The sequence below is a fragment of the Lissotriton vulgaris genome, chromosome 5, assembly GCF_964263255.1.
Source record: "Lissotriton vulgaris chromosome 5, aLisVul1.2, whole genome shotgun sequence".
NCBI classification, from domain to species: Eukaryota; Metazoa; Chordata; class Amphibia; order Caudata; family Salamandridae; genus Lissotriton; species Lissotriton vulgaris.
Window position 1 is genome coordinate 1516819217 of NC_141693.1, and position 18937 is coordinate 1516838153.

Sequence of the window (18937 nt, forward strand, 5' to 3'; positions counted from 1 at the left end):
CACCAATGTTCCGTATTGTATGTGCTTGAAAAAAACGAATAAAGTTTGTACAACAAAAATCACTAGATAAAAACTATATTTAGGCAGAAGTGAACAATGTGCACAGGTTTGTGCAATCACTTAAAGGGAAGGGCGCCCTTGTCTTTCTATGAGTGGGCGGAAGCAAAATGGGAATGACTGCGACAATTTAACAAATGGATGAAACCTGCTGACTTAAATATCGTTTGTATGAGTTTTTGAGAAACAATACTCCAACAAAGCAGCAAAAGTTGGCTCAGAGTTTAGAGCCGAAAGGACACCCGATTTCTTTTGATGGTTCAGTAAAGCATTCAGCCAGCCACGAATCGAGAAATGTATGCCGAAGAGGTTATACATGCACGGACACAGGCATTATTATTATTAACTAAATCATTGTAAAGAGTGTTTTTTCCTTCTGATTACATATCATGAAATTTCTTCATTGTAAATCTGCGAACGATTCTTCATTGTACCCTAATATTAACTGTTCGAATCAATTAGCTGTTTGTCAGTCCGCGTATTATTTCCTCCATGAGTCCCCAGCGACTGGGACCCTGGCTCACTTCTATTCCCGCCCGCAGCTCGCGGCCCCGCCCCCACCCACAGGACCCCCGCCGCCCCGCCCCGCCCCACACACAGCCAACAATCTTTCTTCTTCCGTCCAGTCCGTCCCTCCACCTGAGTTCCGAGTCCGACTCGAGTGGGGAAAAAAAAGCTGTCCTACAGCTTCCGCTGCCGATTGCTTGCGCCTCCCTCGGGTGTTCACGTGCTCCCGCGCAAAGCACTATATAAATCACGCCTCGGGGCTCCTAGCAGGACACCTGCCACCCCCAGGCGCTAGAACCGAGATACTCAGTTAACCCATCAGCGCAATGACGATGATACTTGGATACTGGGACATCCGGGGGGTAAGTTGGGGGCTTAGGGGGGGCATTGAGAGAAGATGGCGAGAGCGAGCCTTGCGTGAGAGCCGCAGGTGGGTGGCGGAGGGAAAGGGCGGCATGGGAGAAGAGGAATGGCGGAGATAAACCAGAGAGTGGCCGTGACCTCCCCGGGGCGGCAGATGGGGTTGTGGCAAGGCAGAGAGTGGCCGTGACCTCCCCGGGGCGGCGGAGGGGTTTGTGGCAAGGCAGCATCGGCGTAGGTTGTGCCAGAGCGGAGAACTGCAAGGAGGTGAATTGCTGTTTAAGGACATAGTCCACGTTAGTTATAACTAAATCCCTGGATTGCCTTGATTTCTTCGTGCAGCAGTCGTTGTGTTGCACGAGCCCCCACTTAGATCGTCGGTGCTGCACCAGAGCATTGGGCCTCTTGGCGTGCCCCTGAAACGCTCTCTCTCTTGGCGGGAGTCCTCCTCGAGAGCCTCGCACGCCCCCTTCATGCCTGTTCACCGGGCCGGCCTCCGGCCAGCTACAGAATTTGGAGCTGGGGAACCGGATTCGAGCCTGGGCGTGGCTCAGCATCAGGTGATTTGACCCGTAATCGGCAAGCCTATGCCAGGATATCAAAAACGAAAGTGTCATACTGATAATCAATCAACTTTTACTCAGTACAATCACACGTGATGTGATTTTTTTTTTTTTTTTTTTTTTTAAATCTAATTTCACTAGAAAAACGGTCAGCTCATTATTTTTGACTTTTTTTTTCCAGCGTTCAACACAAAGCAAACATTAACATAAACCGCCGCTCTAGTTCTAGGTCCTGATGGCGAGGCCAACCCTGTCTCATAATGTTTGAATGAACTGTTTAAAACTATCTTCTTATTTTTATTAAATCAGTAGGTTGCCCATGACTGAACACTGTTTGGTCTCTGACCATTGACTCGGTTTGTTGAAATAGGAATTGTTATAACTCACCTTTTGGGTTTTATTTTTCCTTTTTGTCTTTTTATAACTGTTTTTAAGTCCTTTTTGGAGCTTGAGCTTATCTACTTGTTAAACATCTTACATTTTTGTCTTTCGTTGTCAATCAAGTGTGGTGTTAAAATATGTGTTTGTTTAGTTATTTGGTGTGGTTTATGTACATTTTTGAAAATGTTGCTTTGTGTTGACACTGAATAAAAAAAATGAATTGACCGTTTTCTAATGAAATGAGAAAATAAAAAATATTTACATCACGAGTTTCACGTGTGATTGTACTAAGTAAAATTTGATTATCAGTATTGGCACTTTCATAAACGTCACTCTTATCTAGCCACTGATTGCCACCCACAGTACAAATGACGTTAAATTGATCTCTGGTTGCAGTGTTTTCCCACAGAATGTACGGTTTCCTGTCTTTGTTCTGTTTTAAGTAAGTTGGTTTCATTTTTCATTAAACTTGTACATGGATGTGTGCTTTTGTTGTTGAACCGGTCCTTAACAAGCACTGGCGAAATCCGAGCTGTGCAAAGACTGTCGCGGTGGTGTTATGTGTCTAATAAAGAGCGTTACCTTGTATGTCCTCTGCAGGGAATCAACTCCTGTCTTACTAAGCCCGGGCAGCCCATTCAACAAGCATTTACAATGCAATGGTCTCGGCATTATTAAAGGTAGAGCTATTGGCATTGCTCGTTTTTTTTTTTTTTTTTAAATCCTAAATAAATGGCATTGTCATTTACATTGCCAATAGCTTAATCGCTCGCAAATGCATGACCTATTGCATTTACACAGACAGCCCCCCCACGCACACAGACAGCCCCCCCACGCACACAGACAGCCCCCCCACGCACACAGACAGCCCCCCCACGCACACAGACAGCCCCCCCACGCACACAGACAGCCCCCCCCACACACAGCCCCCCCCCACACACACACAGACAGCCCCCCCCACGCACACACAGAGCCAGGGGGCAGGGAAGCAAGCACAGCGAGGGGTCTCCTCGACATTGGCATTCACCCTTGTATAGCGCTGGCTAGACCCGTAAGTATCAGAGCGCTTTACCGTAGGAACGAAGCAAGGGAGAAACAAACTGTGTGCCCAATTATAGACAACCTGTAGCACAGCGCCCTGTGCTGTTCAAAGAGATTGTAATTTAAAAAAATGCTTCTACCCTTGTGCTTCTACCTACAAGGGAATCACCAATTCACTCTTAGACAGGCAACAGCATTCTCGGGGTGGTGGCGCCACAATTTCCATTACACGTGTGGAACTACATGTCCCAACATGCAGAGCGCTTTGGGCTGGAAGCTAGGAGTGGCTGAAAGGCACAAATGACTTCATTGTTTAAGGCAAGTGCCACCTAATATAAAGACACACTTTACCGTGGTGACTCCGTTGTGACAAACATATGAAACAATGCAATTTTGTTGCTTCTGTTTGTTACGCCACACGAAGCCCCGTGGCGAGTCACATGAAGAAAATGGAAATTTAAGCCTGCTGCTGTAGCATAGGTGTTGTAAATCCCGAAAAGAGATCTAACATGAGAATTCCAAGCTAGCTCCATGAGGTGACTGCAGCGCTATACTATGTTCAGCTCATGTATTCATTCATCTCCCGATGCTAGAGACGGCCTTTCCAAGCTGCTGTGCTTAGCATTCCCGAGAACTTGGCATACTTGAGCAAACACAGCTCTCTGTAGCTCAAACAGTGCAGGTTTTTCCTTATGTATGTTAGGATTTTTCTCCAATTTTATAATTACACGAACAAGACTACAAATCCCAGAATGCAAAGGCAAACTTGTGGATGGGCCAAGTGTTAACGTGCTTGTTTATTGATGGTGACATTATATATGTGTCTGTTTGTGAATATTGGTAAATGAGTGAGTGGGTGGGTAAATGGATGGCAAAATAGATGAGTCCGTTATTTGAAGGGTTCATTTGTGTACGTGTGAATAGGGGATTTATCGGATGGATGAAGTACTGCTGACTGAAGAATTGTGTGTTTGGTGTTTGGTGATTGATGCTTGAGTTTACGAGCATGTCTGAATGTGTAGATTGGTAAATGATTTGGTGCATAAGTTAGTGGGTGGGTGAATTCATGGATGACTGAATGAATTTGAGTGAGAGCTGGCCAGTAAATGGAATGATTGATGGGTAAAATAAGTGTGTGGCCAGGGTGGGGAGGGCAGGGAGCGGTAAGCTGAGGAACGCACAAGGCGACTGAGCTCGATAATGTGTGCTGCAAACGGCACCGCGTGCGTATTGTGAAGTGAGCGTAGTGCCATTCCATTGAAATGTGCAATGAGGGTGAGAGCACGTGCAGGGTGGTAGGTTATACATTTTCATGAGCATTTTGCCGACTGCATGCGGCAAATTGGGGTTAGTGCTATGTGGAAGGTATCTCAGGACATCCATGATATAAAATGTGTGTTCAAATTAAACATTCTTGACTTAGGCATGTAAAGACTGGCATCACAAATGCATCTAAAGGTGCAACGCATAACATACCATAGTAACAAAGTAAAACGCTGTACTGCCACATGTACCCTATAAAGTATGCAATGTCAAAAAATGACAGTTGCCTTGTCAGGTGGAGAGCCGCACGTGAAAAGTGCCACATGACGTGTAATGTGACATCTGCCAGGCGTGCAAGGGTAAGCAGACGTAAACACCACTCTTCTCCCCCCCCCCCCCCTCCCCACCCCACCCCCTACCAGCCGTGCCTTGGAGTAATGCACTCTCCATTCTCTCTATTTCCCCCCCCCCGTTTCATCCTCCCTCCTGTCACGACCCCATCACTCGCCACACATGTGCAGAGTCCCTTCGACCTCCCCCGGCCTTCCTGACTCAGGCTCCCTCTGCTACCTGCACCACAATCTGCTCAGCTGCCGTCTCTTCCACTCCACCCCTCCCTGCCGCCATCTCTTTGCCTTCCTAGTTCACATCTTCTCCTTTCACATTCCTTTACTTCCCCTGCTTCTGTCCCTTCTGCCCTTCCTTCTCTTACCTACCGGAGCCTAGTTTTTTCCTCTCCGTCGTCCTCGCATCCTGAAGCTCGTGCCCTTCCTCTTTTTATTGCATTCACTCCTACTTCTTCCCTCTCTCTGCTTACCTCTCAAACACTACCTTTCCTTACCGCCCTTCCCCTGCTCTCACCCACCTTCCCTTGCTTCTTCGCCTTAGTTTTCTTGCACTTTCATTTCTTCCTCTCTCTCCTTCCTTTCACGTCCCCCTTCTTTCTCCCTGTGCGTACTTTCACCTCTCCCTGCCCTGCCTTGCCTGCTCCCTCTCTCCACATCTGCCTCCTCCCCCACGCCCTCGCCTTACATCTCTCCTCCGTGTCTTCCTACTCCCTCTCACACGCCCTCCGCTTCTCCTGCCCTGACCCGGGCTGCTCTCCTCCCGCCGACCAGACAGGGCCCCTGGCGCCACTTCCCCCGGCCTTACCTTCGGGAGGGTGTCTGGGCAGTCCGCCAGCCTCAAGCTATGCGGTGTTCCTCATGTGGGACGGAGAGGGGGGTTCCCGGCCGCACAGCCTCCCCCCTGTGTGGATGCAGCGATCGCTCAGTCCCAGCCACGAAAATGCGAATTATTGGCAGCGACCTTCAAACGGAGCCGGCGGCAGCAGTGATCTCTGGGTGCCCAGGGGACAGGAGGGTGTGGGACTGGGTAGAAGAGGCGGCGGCAGGGTCCGCAGACGAGAAAAAATGGCGCCCGACAGCTTCCGTATTTTTCGGATTGGGGGCGTGGTTTTGCTGTTTTGAGTGACCGAGAACGTCACTGTCTAAAGAACAGCAAAACTTACACCTCCAAATCCGAAAAAGACGGGGCTAAATCGGAGTGATGCATCTTTCCTCCAATGGCTGGCCTCCGTTTAGGAAGCCATCCAATGGAGGAGAGACGGGCCAGGGAGGCGGGTTCCTAAGCCCTACTAAGATACATTAAATCTCCTCCCCAGAATGCGCAAGCGCAGCCTTTAGGTCCGAGACCCCCCCCAGCGCCTTGAGACCCTACGGGTATGTAGCGCGCTCTATAAGTGTCACTGATTGATTGATTGATTGATTGATCGAGACCTAAAAAGTGGCCCATATTCGTGGATAGCCACCTTTTGCAATACATTGCTTGGTTAGGATCATGGAGCTGAATGATGGCAAATATTTGTGGTAACAGAAGTATTTTAAAGCTTACAGGACCCGTAATTGGGGGAAATATCATTCCAATTAAGAAAAAATATGCATTGGAGACGCATAATTATCAAAAATACTAGTTACTCCACTTCAATTGCATGTTTTTTTTTTTGTTTGCTGTGGATGTTTTGATTACTTGTGGGTGCTCCTCCTCCCACCACGTGGCGATTGCGTCTACCTGTGGGCGGCTGCAGCCGCACTGGCGGCTATCTGTGTTGCTGGGCCGTTGAGCTTTTCTTCGAGGCATTCACGGGACATTCTCGGGACACCCTGCGATGCGGGCGTTCTTGCGATGCTGATGGATTCGGCGGCTCTAACGAGGGAAGACCTACGGGTGGCTGCAGCTGCACTGGCGGCCTTCTGTGTTGCCGGGCCGTTGTGGAACTTCTCCTTGAGGCATTCACGGGAGATCCTGTGATGCGGGGGCTCTTGCAGGAGGTGATAGATTTGGCGGCTCCAACGAGTGACGGACTCAACGGGTGCGGACTTGAGTTGTCAATTCTGAAGACGGTGTTCCTCCTCACAATGATGGCAGCATGCTTTTCACGCCCTAAGGGACTTGGTTTTCTCTACTGACACTGCAGCGCGTTTTGGATCAGACATTTGCTTATTCTCTGCAGATGCCGATTTTCGAGATTTCTAGCTTTTTGCTCGTAATGATAAAAGCTGTTGGTTGGTGATTGCGGTGCAGAGTGGACTACGTCTCCCATCTCCCCTTGCTGCTTTGCTTTATCCCTGCCCCCCTGTGGCAAAGTGCGGGAAGAAAAGGAAGTTTGTTGGTGAGTGGGCTTTACGTATTATTTTTGCGGACTGCCCTCCTCTAGTGGCCTCCAGCTTGCTGCCTTTTGCAATAACTTCTCGGCGCCCCCGGAGGCTTGCCGTGACAGGGACCAGGGGAAGGTCCAGAGGAAAAATACCTGCCCAACTGTATTTCTATTCCCGACATTGCTCCTCTGTGGGGGACCTCCTTGCTGACATTGTTTTGCTGTGGGGAATCGGCGGGTGCGGCGGCCAGGGACTGCGAGTACCAGCATTCCCTCTTATCATCAACAGCTGGTACTCTTCCCCGGCCGGCCCCGCCTCTTTGTCCTAATAATCCACATATCGTTCCAGTCCCGCGGGGATAAGCCCGGGCAAAGGGCAGGCCCTCTAAGGCCCTCGTAGGACAGGACGGGCCACCCCCCCTTGGTATCTCAACCAGAGGTAGTACATTGCTTGAACTACACCCTCACTACTCCCTGGTCAGTATCTTTTTCCTGAAAGCGGTTTTTACGAGGTTGCACTTTTTACGAGGTTGCACAATGGCACGTAAGGGGTCCAATAAGAAATCTTCTCTAATACTTGACCCAGGCCAGGGGACCCTGAACTTCACTGTGACCAATCGATCACTATCTACTCTTTGTGAAGACGTGAACGAGTCGCGACAACTGACAGACATCAGGCAATTTCCCCCATTGAACCCTGCTAGTTCCCAGAATTTATCTTTTTGGGAGGAAATAAATTCTTTATGCGGCACTAAGTATGCCCCAGTGGCATCCCCATCCCCTGTTAAAAGCAACAGCTTTTTTTCCCCAATTAGGATTGAGAGTGGAAATCATTTAAACACACCAAAATCGTGCGCTGGTCCTATATCGACAGTCACCAACCCCCCCCCCTTAATCACGGCGGAGAGTGGGACCTATGTAGACCAAGTACTTCTACTGTCTAAGAGTTATTGTTTAATTCTATCGTATCACCACTGATAGGAAAAATTCATGCCCTGGGTGATAGAATAACGGGCATTGAGAGGATCATTTTAGCCAACCTCCCACCACTTACTAATGATCCATCTACCGGGGAAAGAGCCCCTCCGGCTATCTCTATAACAAAAGAGATAAATACTACAACTATTTCTCCGTCCATCCCCAAGAAGGCAATACCGAATGGTTCTGACATATTCACTACCACAAAAGGTTCCCTGCCTATTAACCTAAGCAAACACGCCCAAACTTCTCCACAGCTTCCTAAAAAACCTGTTATAACCAAAGCCGCTCCTAAACTTGGGTTTAATAGGCATACTGCTGCCAGACCGGATCCATGTAGAGCAGCACCAATACACTTGCCCCCTGAAGCTGCCCCATTTGTTCTTGTTTTATCAGGAATACCGGCACCCTGCCATGGGAAATTTGAAAGCCGTCGAACTTCTAAACAAGGTCATATTCTGGCTTTCCAAAAACAGACCACTTGCACCCAATCATGACAGAGGTATCATGAGTGTTAGAAGGGTGGGCTGGCTAGGGTCTCTAACCAAAGATATTAGTGGGGATCTGGTCCTAGTAAAATTTAGACATAGGAACATTGTCCCCCTTCTACGATCCTACCCACCCCAAAAAGGAGACGGCCCCATATCCGTCTGGGACTTACACGACTTCTACCCAAAGTAAACTATCCACAAATGTTTCTTCTGTTGGCCTGTTGATGAAATTAACTTTGCACTTTATGCTCTTTTCATATACATGATTAAGGTTATTTTTAATGTATTGTAAATCCTTAATATGCAAATATGTATTGTGGTTTTTATGACAATCTATGTATTTTATATTAGTGTATACTTTTGACTCCTTTATGGAATCGAAATAAAGTTATTTGACTTGACTTGATTACTTTCCCACAGGCAACGGGGCATGGCGTAAACCTAGACTGCCAATGCCCAGAGACTGGTGAAAGGTGCATCTGTGTAGTCCCCACCCCCTTTTATTTTATTTATTTGTTTTGCTCTTGCTGCTAGCATCACATGAAGGTTCAGACATAAGGAATATTGCTGGAGAAAGAGGGAGAGATTTGGAGTTTGGGGCCCCTGTACTCTCAATTTAAAAATACGTATTCAGTTATTATTCCTTTTTAAATTGGGTGTTTAAAAATGCCACGTTTAGAAAGTCCATACTGGGGTGACTTAGTGAGCAAAACAACTATGGATTTAACCCAAATGTCTTGACTTGGGGTGAATGTTTGATTATTTCAGCATTCTGTCCATCATTTGTTGCTGCAGTACTTTTCGCCTGAAGTGGGATTGAAATGCCCAGATGTGGGTCCCTAGCTCGCTGTACCACTGAATTCAAGCTAGCTTGGCTGATGAGGGTTGTTACCCCGAAACCGGTCCCAAGATGCTTGTTTCCAGTCCAGGGAGGACCCAGCTTGACAGTTCGGGCTGGACCGTTCCCATGAGGAGAAGGGTCAAGACTGATTTGCGTATAGCTGGGTCCAAACTGGGGTGGTGGTGTGAGAAAAAGAACAAAGTATTTAACCAGATCTCTTGACATTGGGTTGAATGTTTGATTCATTCAGTGTTCTGTTCATGTGTTGCTGCAGTACCTTACTAAAAGTGGGCATTTTCTTGCTTTACCATCCTGTGTGACACTGCCTGCCTGTGGAGTCCATGCCTGGTTTAGACTGATACTTTAGGCTGTGCGTGTGCATTTACTCTTGACAGTTCCACAAAGGGAGCTGAGGTATGCCCTGCATATCTTTATGGCTAGATCACCAAGCTGATGGGATTTTTATGGGCTAGAGTGGTGGGAGGAATTGTCCCTGAATAGGGATGTCTGTCCTCACACAAAGCTGTCTTCATCCCCTGTAGTGTAGCCAGGATAGGGAAAGGCAAGGATCTTGTGCAATACAAAGACTTTCCTTTGAGGTTTACCTACTTCAAAGGCAGAAACTGGTATAAGCACTGTAGCTGTGACGCCATATCCTCAGAATACTTCTGGACTAAGAGGAGATTCTGCCAAGAAGAGCTGTAGGAGGGGAAACTGCCACTCTGCTTGTTGCTGTGTTATGCTGGCCTACTGCTTGCTTCTGTCTTGGGCAGTAAAAGGAATGGACTCTGCTTTTTGTATCCTACATGCCAAGGTTCTCCAAAGGCTTGAGTGTGCTTGCCTCGTCTTAGAAGTCTCAAGACAATCAAAGGCTTCATCTGCAGGCTCTGAACTACTCTGCTGGGATTTCCGACTTGCTAAGTGGTACCAGTTTCGGTTCTGGGCACTTGGAAATGGTTCTGCTGCTAAGGACTGAAGAAAATCCATGCATCGACCACCAGTGCCTGTTTTTGCTGATGCAGAATTGCCGTGCAGTTGAAAGATTGTCGCAGCCTGGGTCCCGAGCACTGTTACTGATGTCCATGGCACCCACTCTGACGCAGGCCCTGCTGCGTGACCGAAGAAATCAACGCATCACCTTCTCGCGGCTGGATAATCAACGCATTGCCTGTTTTTCCGCCACCTTGATCCAGTGTGTCTGGATATTCAATACATTGAACCAGTGTGTCTACTTCTTTATTGATGTTGCCCAGCAGTAAGGAACAGAGGACGTGTCCGGAAATCCATGCATCGCCTCGCCTTTGAGTAACAGTAACATCTCTTTGCTTTTCAGGCGCCTCACTTCCCCTGCGCCTGTTTTTGATTTGGACGCATCCTAGGTAGTTTGTGATAAGTGACGCATTCATAGTTTCCTATGGACTGACTATATTGAACCATTTAAAAGTGAGATCTTTACGTGTGTGTGTACAATTTTTTTTTTGTCCTTTTTATTCAGATAAATATGGTTGCTTATTTTTCTAAACTGGTGTAGTGTTTTCACTGTTACTAAGGTTGTACCCAAACAGTGTGCATGCTTGTGCGATTTCTTGAGTGGTGGTGGGAAATCCACAGGCATGAACGCCGCCCAAGGGAAGGCTGTCCAGAGGTAGTAGCATCCTCACAATGACAGGACAGGTAATGTAAGTCATTCAAAGAAATATAATGTAAATTAGTTGGGATGCCTTAGGACGATTATCATGGATTTTTTTTTTTTAATAATAATTTGAAGCAGTAAAGTTTCGAATGAATCATTTGTCAGTGTAATAATTATCCACTCTCTAACACTCTTAATATCTATCTAGACATTAAGACAAAACTTATGACGGAAACGTGAATGGTCCAAAAGAGAAATGGGCTGTACATCGACGTTTTAGTCTCCTACAGTCTGTATCCATGAGGCCATTTTCGGGACTGCAATATTTTATGAAGTTGTAAATAAGACGCCACTCTTAAGGGGAGTCCACTTCTAAAGGAGAATAGTGATTCTCATAATGTTGGAAATTGTATTTGAGACCATGAAGGTATTCGCGCGTGTGCTTCTCAACCCTAGGAGTAGCAAATAGCACGATTCACTTGCACGAACAACCAATGATGAAGCCAAAGTTTTAAGGCTGTAGAAAACATGTGCTCTTCAAACATGTGACAAGGCTGGTACTACAGAATCCTGCGTGAGTAAATGCAGCGTTTTAGGGCATCTTACGCTGGAATGGACCGAGAGTAAATTGGTAAGTGAATTGGTGATTTAAAACGGGCAGCAACATTGCTTGGCATCTGACTGCTCAGATGCTGAGCTGGTGATCATCTAATTCTGATAAAGGAGGAGTACATGCCCTAAATACTGTACTTAAATCACGTGTTCTTCTGTACTACAGGCCATTTCAAATATTTGAAGAGCACAAGCCGTGACCCAGGGCTGAAACATGTAGTCATTCTAGGATATGGAGATAGTAACTCCTCCTCACATAAGCTGAATTTTGAAACCTTTTAATCCTACCAGTGGTACCCAAATTAAAGGTATACTGGGGTAGCCACTAGGTATCCTGGTATAAACTCCCTGTTAGATCTATAGCTTTATCTAAAGTGCTCCCTGGGAGATGGTTGCGCCCACCTTTGTTTTTAGTGACCAGGGTGTGATGCGATGAAGCACCCCACCCGTACAGTGTGTGGGGGCTCATTATAAAAATATTAAAATATCAGTTTAGATTAGCCAGGCGACCATCAATTTTGGCAATACCTTGATACTCGGGGTAGTAGGATATTAGTTGAGAGTAAAAGATAGGACCAATAAGATAGCATACTACGGTTCCCAGTGTGCACATTTTGGCTCTTCCTCCACTTCCACACTAAAGTAGTTGATTATTTGTTCTTTAAAGTACATTATCATTCCGCCAGTTTGAAACCACTGTTCACCATTAATGTCAAATTTGAAGAAAGCCTACAAGAGGGGCCCAAGCTCTAGTTTCTTCGCTAGAAGAGCAGCCACACTCCTTTCTACCAGATCCAAGGCGGGAGGTGGAGGGAGGGAGGGAACTGAGACAGTAAACCAGCCTAGTGGCTTAGCTAGGCGTTTTGCAGCATGTGCCATTCTCGGCCTTTGCCCCGCGGCACCTGTAAGAGTGTGTGGGGGTCATGAATTTTGTAGCCATTTCAACTACAGTTTTGTATTAATAACATTGACTTTTTAGAAATTAACAGTGGTACATGGAGTATAGTGCCATTATTGTAGATTGATGGTCTGATATCTTTCATGACCAACTAGTTGCCTAGGTATTTCTTAAATGAACGATGGCAGACTCCTCAAACCTGCTGTACATTTAGATCCCCTGTTTTCTGTTAACAGTCATAAAACTGAACAGGCCCACTACCTGAGGAATACACTTATTTGCCTAGCCACTTAAGGCTAAAGCGTTCTAACCTCCACCGGGTAATGAACAGGAGCCCTCTTGTAGCTGAGGCCCCTTTCCATTGAAAGGGATGGAATGCCCTCGCTTTGGCCCTTTGTGCATGTAGAAAGATCATATCTGGCACCGTCCTGGATGGATGCCCAATGCCACTTACTTTACTTTGTCTAATGTTGTGCTTTATTCCGTTACAGCTGGCGCACTCCATCAGACTGCTCTTGGAGTACACCGGGACTGCGTATGAAGACAAGCATTATATCACTGGACCAGGTAATAAAGGATTGGTGGTGGCATGAGTGGGTGAATTCAGAAGGCCAAGGAATACAATTGGTGATGGTTGTGAATCCAGCCCCCCTGGTGCACCTTGGATTACTTTCAGATGGTCTTAATTACTAAAAGTCCTACTCTTTCGACTCAGTCCTTACAAACTGAAGCGTCCCATGTCTAATACCGGAAGCAGGAGTTGGCCTTTATTCATAATGCTTGCTCTGATCTCAGTTGGGTGTGCTATAAAAGTGACATTATCAGTTTGCGATCACTCCCTGGGAGGACCAGCATGAGTGGGCATGAGGCAGTTTCAAGTATTACAGACGGGTAACCTAGGCATTCCTTCTGCATTACTCTTTGGAGGCCTTACAAACAAATGCTTGCCAATTTATTATTTGACAATTCTGATACATGACACTAGCACCCAGCTTGCTGCAATACACGTGTTCCCCATAGGGCCCTCTCTGTGCCACCCTTTGGGAATCCCAGCAGACAGCACCCCACCACCAAACAAAAGCTCATCATGAAGCCATCAGCTGTCCCTCTTTAGTGGATCTGGTCCACAATGACCAGTGGTAGAAATGTTCACATGCAAATTACACTGAACTTGAATATGAAATCAGGCTAATCAGCTGAGTATTTACCGATCATCACACCTGCAAAGTTCACTTGCCATTGAATGTGCACTAGAGAGATCACGTGCAGATTGGGTTGCTAATGTTCAGTCTTCAGCAAGCGTTGGTTGAACAGTTGATGGGCCTCACCTGCGGATTCTTAATTGAACTCCACTCCTACCTGCTTGTTTGACTTATGCCACCTATGCCCTTCAACCTCCCCCACCACCCACCCCCTTTTTCCAACCTCTCTCCTTCTGCATTCCAATGACCCTACTGACCCTCACTGTACACAAGCTGCATATACCGCCTGCTTCCCTAAACCCAATGTGCTTAAAGTCCACCCAACAGCGCTTTCATCAATTCTACTCCTGTTAGGGTATCATCCGAAGCACCTCAACTATTCTGACGACTGTTGCAAGTCAGCTATTCAAGTGTTTTAGGTGTGTGGGTTGTGTTATATGCATGTGGTCGCTGAGCTGGGATGCGTGCAGCTCGATGGGTGAGAGCAATGTGGTGAGTGGGTGCAGGTGGCTGTGTGGGGGTGAATTATATTAGGAGAGATGGGGTTAAAACGCTGATGGCAAGTGAATGACTTGAGAAGTCTGTTGTAAAGGGTCTGCTGATGTGGCTCTGTTAAGTGACACTGCTGAGTTGTGCTGCAAGATGCTGTGTGTGAAGATTGGCTGTAGGTGGTTTGGCACGTGAGTTGTACTTTGAGAGGTGATTAGTAAGCAATGCGGATCTTACTAGGAGTTGAGGTGTATGTAGGTGAATACGTGGTATCGGTGAGTAAAGAGTGAGTTAAAAGGCTTGTGAGTAAATAAATGTTTAAGTGGCTTGCTCAGGTGTGGTTCTTTGGTGTTTATTATTGCTTAAGTTGTGTGTACTATAGGGTGTTGGTGATGGTGAAAGGTGTGATTAAAATGTTTTTCCCTTGGGTGTAGTGGCTTGAGCATGCTGAGATTGAAGGAGTGATATTGGGGAGCAGCATTATCTATGGTTAGTGTCAGTGCCTGTCATAAACTGACAACGAAAGTGACAAGTGGTGTAAGCAGCTGAAGGCTGAGTATATGGTTTTTAGCTGGTGTTGCAAAAGTGTGGCTTTAAATTTTTTTTTCATATAATATATATACATTTTTTTTTTTGGCTGGAAGGGAACCGACTTCTTTTAAACATCCAGGTGTGTATTGAATGAGCGGTTGTGTGAGTAGTATGATTGACTGAATGTCATTACATCGTCAGTGGCAGAAGTCCAGCACATGTGGTTAGAATGGCAGGTGATGGTGGTTGTTTATAGGTGGAGAGCAGAATTTGTTACTTTTGTTTGTGTGAATGCTGTCGCAAGTTAGTTTGTGACTGATTTGTGTGCCAAAAGGCAGCTTTGTAGAAATCAACACTGGAGAGGATGATACGTGAGTGGTGGTGTCAACTTGCAGATGAGTGGTTCTGTGAGTGATAGTCTGTCTAGATACGAGGAGAATTGGCAATGGGTGTACAAGAGATCCAGAAGCCATTCAGTTAGGACTAGTGGAATAGCGATATTGTAAGAAAATGGGGGTATTGTGTAGAAAAAGGCTGATGGAGCAAGGGGTACATAGGGTTGTAACTAATTGTGAGGTAACCAAATGACGACGACGACGACTACTACTGGGAAACCGCTTTGCTCTCAAATGATTTAATTTTAATAACACTACTTTTTTAGAGTTCTTGGTTTGTTGTAACTGAATGAATTGGAACGGCACACCCTAAAACTGATCTTTCACAGCAAAGTCCAGGCCACTGACCATACAGCAAAATTCCTCATTACGCGCTTGTTACCCACCACTCTAGGGGATGGGTATTATGCAGGAGCATTTACCAGGGTAAAGATAAATAAGTGAAGATTTCCCAAAGTCTCAGGCCAGTGTCTTGCGATGCTGTCCAAAAAAATCCAATGGTTGAATAGGGTTATCTCTAAGCCCACTATGTATTGTAAGCAATGGGTCTGGTTGGTGGCTGTTCTGTCAAAACCCAGACTTAACAAGCATTTGCAATGCAATATGTCTCGCCTTTGTTAGAGTTTAAGTAACTGGCATTGTAAATATTATCTGAGCTCTACGACTATTTGCAGTGTAGTGAATTATGTAAATATAAATAGCTGCATGTATTGTAGTGGCTGTATGTGATTACAAACTGTAATGTTATTGTTAGTGTATGTCTGGATGGCTGTATGTATGGCTATATGTATGTATGGCTATTAGAAAAAACTGCTACAAGAGAAACGCTGAGGGTGACTCTACTAAAATAAATGCTGCATGATAACCATGAATCCAAATCACTGCGCGCCCTCAATGGGAAAGCGCCATTAAATCTAAGCGACTGATACCTGAAAGCTGTTTGGCGTGATGTGGTAAGAAACCCAAACCAAAGGTCCGCACCCCCATCAAAGTGTAAGTGGCATGAGAGTAAAATCTGCATAACCACCAGAAACCCAAACCAAAGTGCTGTGCTCCCTTAAAGTATAGGCAGCATATGATCTAACAGTCCAATGGAGCCTGGATTACTGTCACGAGAAGAATTGCCACTCGGGAGACCTTTGAGGAGCGTTTTCTGCGTTTACCAGCGTGACCAGCGGACTCCCTGACAGCTGGCTCAACACCTCGCCGCACCTGCTTCGCGGGTGCCGCGCCGCCTTGCTCTGCAGGGTGCTGCTGCCGAGGAGGAAGAAAGGCGGAGCCGGGTAAGAAGGTCCAGCGGGGCTGCAAGCGTAGCAGGGACTCAAACAACCAGGAGTCCCTGCGTGACCGACATCCAGCTTCCGGTCCGCTCTCCCCGCTGGCACGCCCACCGCCCACCTGAGCATTTCAAAATCAGCCTTCCCTGCCTCGCCTGTGTGGATTACTGTCACGAGAAGAATTGCCACTCGGGAGACCTTTGGGGAGCGTTTTCTGCGTTTACCAGCGGACTCCCCGACAGCCGGCTCAACACCTCGCGGCACCCGCTTCGCGGGTGCCGTGTCGCCTTGCTCTGCAGGGTGCTGCTGCCGAGGAGGAAGAAAGGCGGAGCCGGGTAAGAAGGACCAGCGGGGCTGCGAGCGTAGCAGGGACTCAAACAACCAGGAGTCCCTGCGTGACCGACATCCAGCTTCCGGTCCGCTCTCCCCGCTGGCACGCCCACCGCCCTCAACGCCCCCAACAAAACAGTTCCAACCTCCCGCAGCGCGGGACGCAGCCCGGGGCTAGGACCGGGCAAAGAGCGGGCCGTTTGTGGCCGTTAGAGGCAGGTAGAGACTGGTCTGGGCCACACCACTTGGTCCTACCGCTCTCCCCTACTGACACCTCCTTCCTGATTACTCTGTCTAAACACCATGTCAACCCGAGAGTAGAGAGACCGAGCGGCCAAGACTAAATTGAAAAACGGCACCTTAGTTGATTTCATCACCAGAACCCACACAGCTATCGATACGGAGATCGCCAAGATGCAGCACAGGGTGTCTATTGAATTAGACGCTGCAAGAAGATTGTCACAGGAGCTAACTGCAGCTAAAAAATCCTCCCTAGGGCCGATTGCCTGGGCTAAAACACCTGACCGCCCACTTGGACACGCCCCTACCCTGATTGTTACACACATAGACATCCACCAGCCACAAACATCTACTCTACCAACATTGCAGGGGGGCTCTCCATTAAAAACCACCTACTCCTCACAATCTCAACCGGGTGAATTTGCCGGCCAGGAGAAGGAGGCTGAAGTGGGCCAATCGGCAACAGCCTCAATCCGCAAATCCACGCCATCAAAAGGAGACAACCCACATACTCCACAAAATGGACCACTTAACAAAAGGAAGCGCAAAAACACCTCGGCATACTCAAGGAAAAAGGCCAAGATAGCGAAGGTCCAGCTATTAACTAAGGCACCATCTCAGGCTTCCCTAAATCCCATTCCAGTGACTAATATTCAGCTTTCTGAAATGAACTTAGTTGACATCCCCCCTGAACCGGTAGTTATACACAAAAATGAAGACCTCATAATAGAAAGCGACACTACTGGGGTCCTGCTTTGTACCATTGAAGGATGTCTAGTTTTTAACCATTGTCTGGGAAACACTTAAAAAATTGCTCTCCCCCCTTGAAGTGAGACTGTCACACATTGAAACTCAACTTCTGGAAACCGAAAAAAGCATCTTAAACTTGGCAACTATTTCTATGCAGAATAAAACACCAATCTGTCCGCATGGATCTTTTACTCCCATAGTTCCATCTGATCCTGTAATTCCTGTTGCTGCTAACCAGCCGGCTCCCGTGAAGGTTAACCCGACGGGAACTACCAATGCCACCTCACTTCCTCCTGTTATCACATCTATAGCTGTCACTTCTACTGCTAGCCCAAAGACCAAACCGATCCCAAAACCAAGGCACAAGGTAAATACCCACGCCCCAATTAAAAGGGCAATGACTATCACTAACCAATCAGTGGCTGACAATTTACCATCAACCTCATCAGCCACGGTAGGACAACTGGCATCATCTTCGATAGACCAGTCAAACCCAAGGCATAACGGCCATAATTCTAATCATTCCAAATCCCTGAGAGCTAACAATACACGTCTCAGGGGCTATGTTGACCTTCCCCCTGAAGTAAGATCCTACGTTGTAGTACTGACAGGGGTTACAGAATTGACTTATAACCAGCAGGAGGACTTTGCTTCACTTAAGAACAAAGTGATCCACTGGCTTAATGTCAATAGACCTATACCCAACCACCTAAGGAGTAAAATCCTTATGGTGCGCAGGGTCCCATGGGTAGGTACCACACGCAAGTCAATTAGTGGCGACTGTTTGATTGTCTCCTTTGAGGACCCTAACACCGCACATGCCGTCCACTCCTGGAATAACTACAGTACAAATTCACTAATAGCATCTAGACTCCTCACTTACTTCTATCCACCCCAATCCTATTCAAATCTGGGAGGGAACTGGAGAAGGATCCCGGAGAGGAATGCTACCTGGGGAGGGCCACCCAACCACTTGGCGGACACACATAGCGGTTGGAACGGGGTGCCGACTTCTAACAGATACGGGTGCCTTGAGGAAGTGGATTGACGTCCACACCTGCCTACCATCGCAGCCTCAGCACCCGTCTCAATGAGTTGCCCGACCCACCCCACGGGTCAACCAGCCTTTATTACACCAAATCCACATTTGGGTTATTCCATTTCTCCTCCACCACAAAACCAATTGGAGATCTACAACTCTATAGAAGGGTCAGGTAGGCATGATGTCACAATTCTAAAGCCAACTAAAGTAAAAACTCACAAATCTGATACGAGTGACAAGGTTAGCCCCTCCATTCTGCCCTGCCCAACATTAAAGATGGTCCTATTGGGCGCATCCCTCTCTAATCAACAAGGCGTACCTACCCTACGCGAAAGTTCCCTGCTACCAGCTCCTGGAGTAATTTCCATTCTCTCATGGAATTTAGCCGGGCTAGCTAACA

The 18937-nt window shown here is 47.1% G+C and overlaps 1 protein-coding gene across 2 annotated transcripts in view; it reads left to right on the forward strand.

Moving 5' to 3' along the window:
- The first annotated feature begins 681 nt into the window (after positions 1 to 681).
- Positions 682 to 18937, forward strand: part of LOC147712903 (glutathione S-transferase Mu 1-like) — a 110207-nt gene continuing 91951 nt past the window's right edge. Inside the window, exons 1-2 of one of the 2 annotated variants that reach the window (XM_086923579.1) lie at positions 682 to 926; positions 12773 to 12848. In XM_086923579.1, coding sequence (XP_086779705.1) covers positions 891 to 926; positions 12773 to 12848 — 112 coding nt within the window. In that variant the 5' untranslated portion in view covers positions 682 to 890. Of the gene's footprint in view, positions 927 to 2467; positions 2549 to 12772; positions 12849 to 18937 lie in introns of those variants that run through there. The other variant, XM_086923580.1, reaches the window with a different exon arrangement.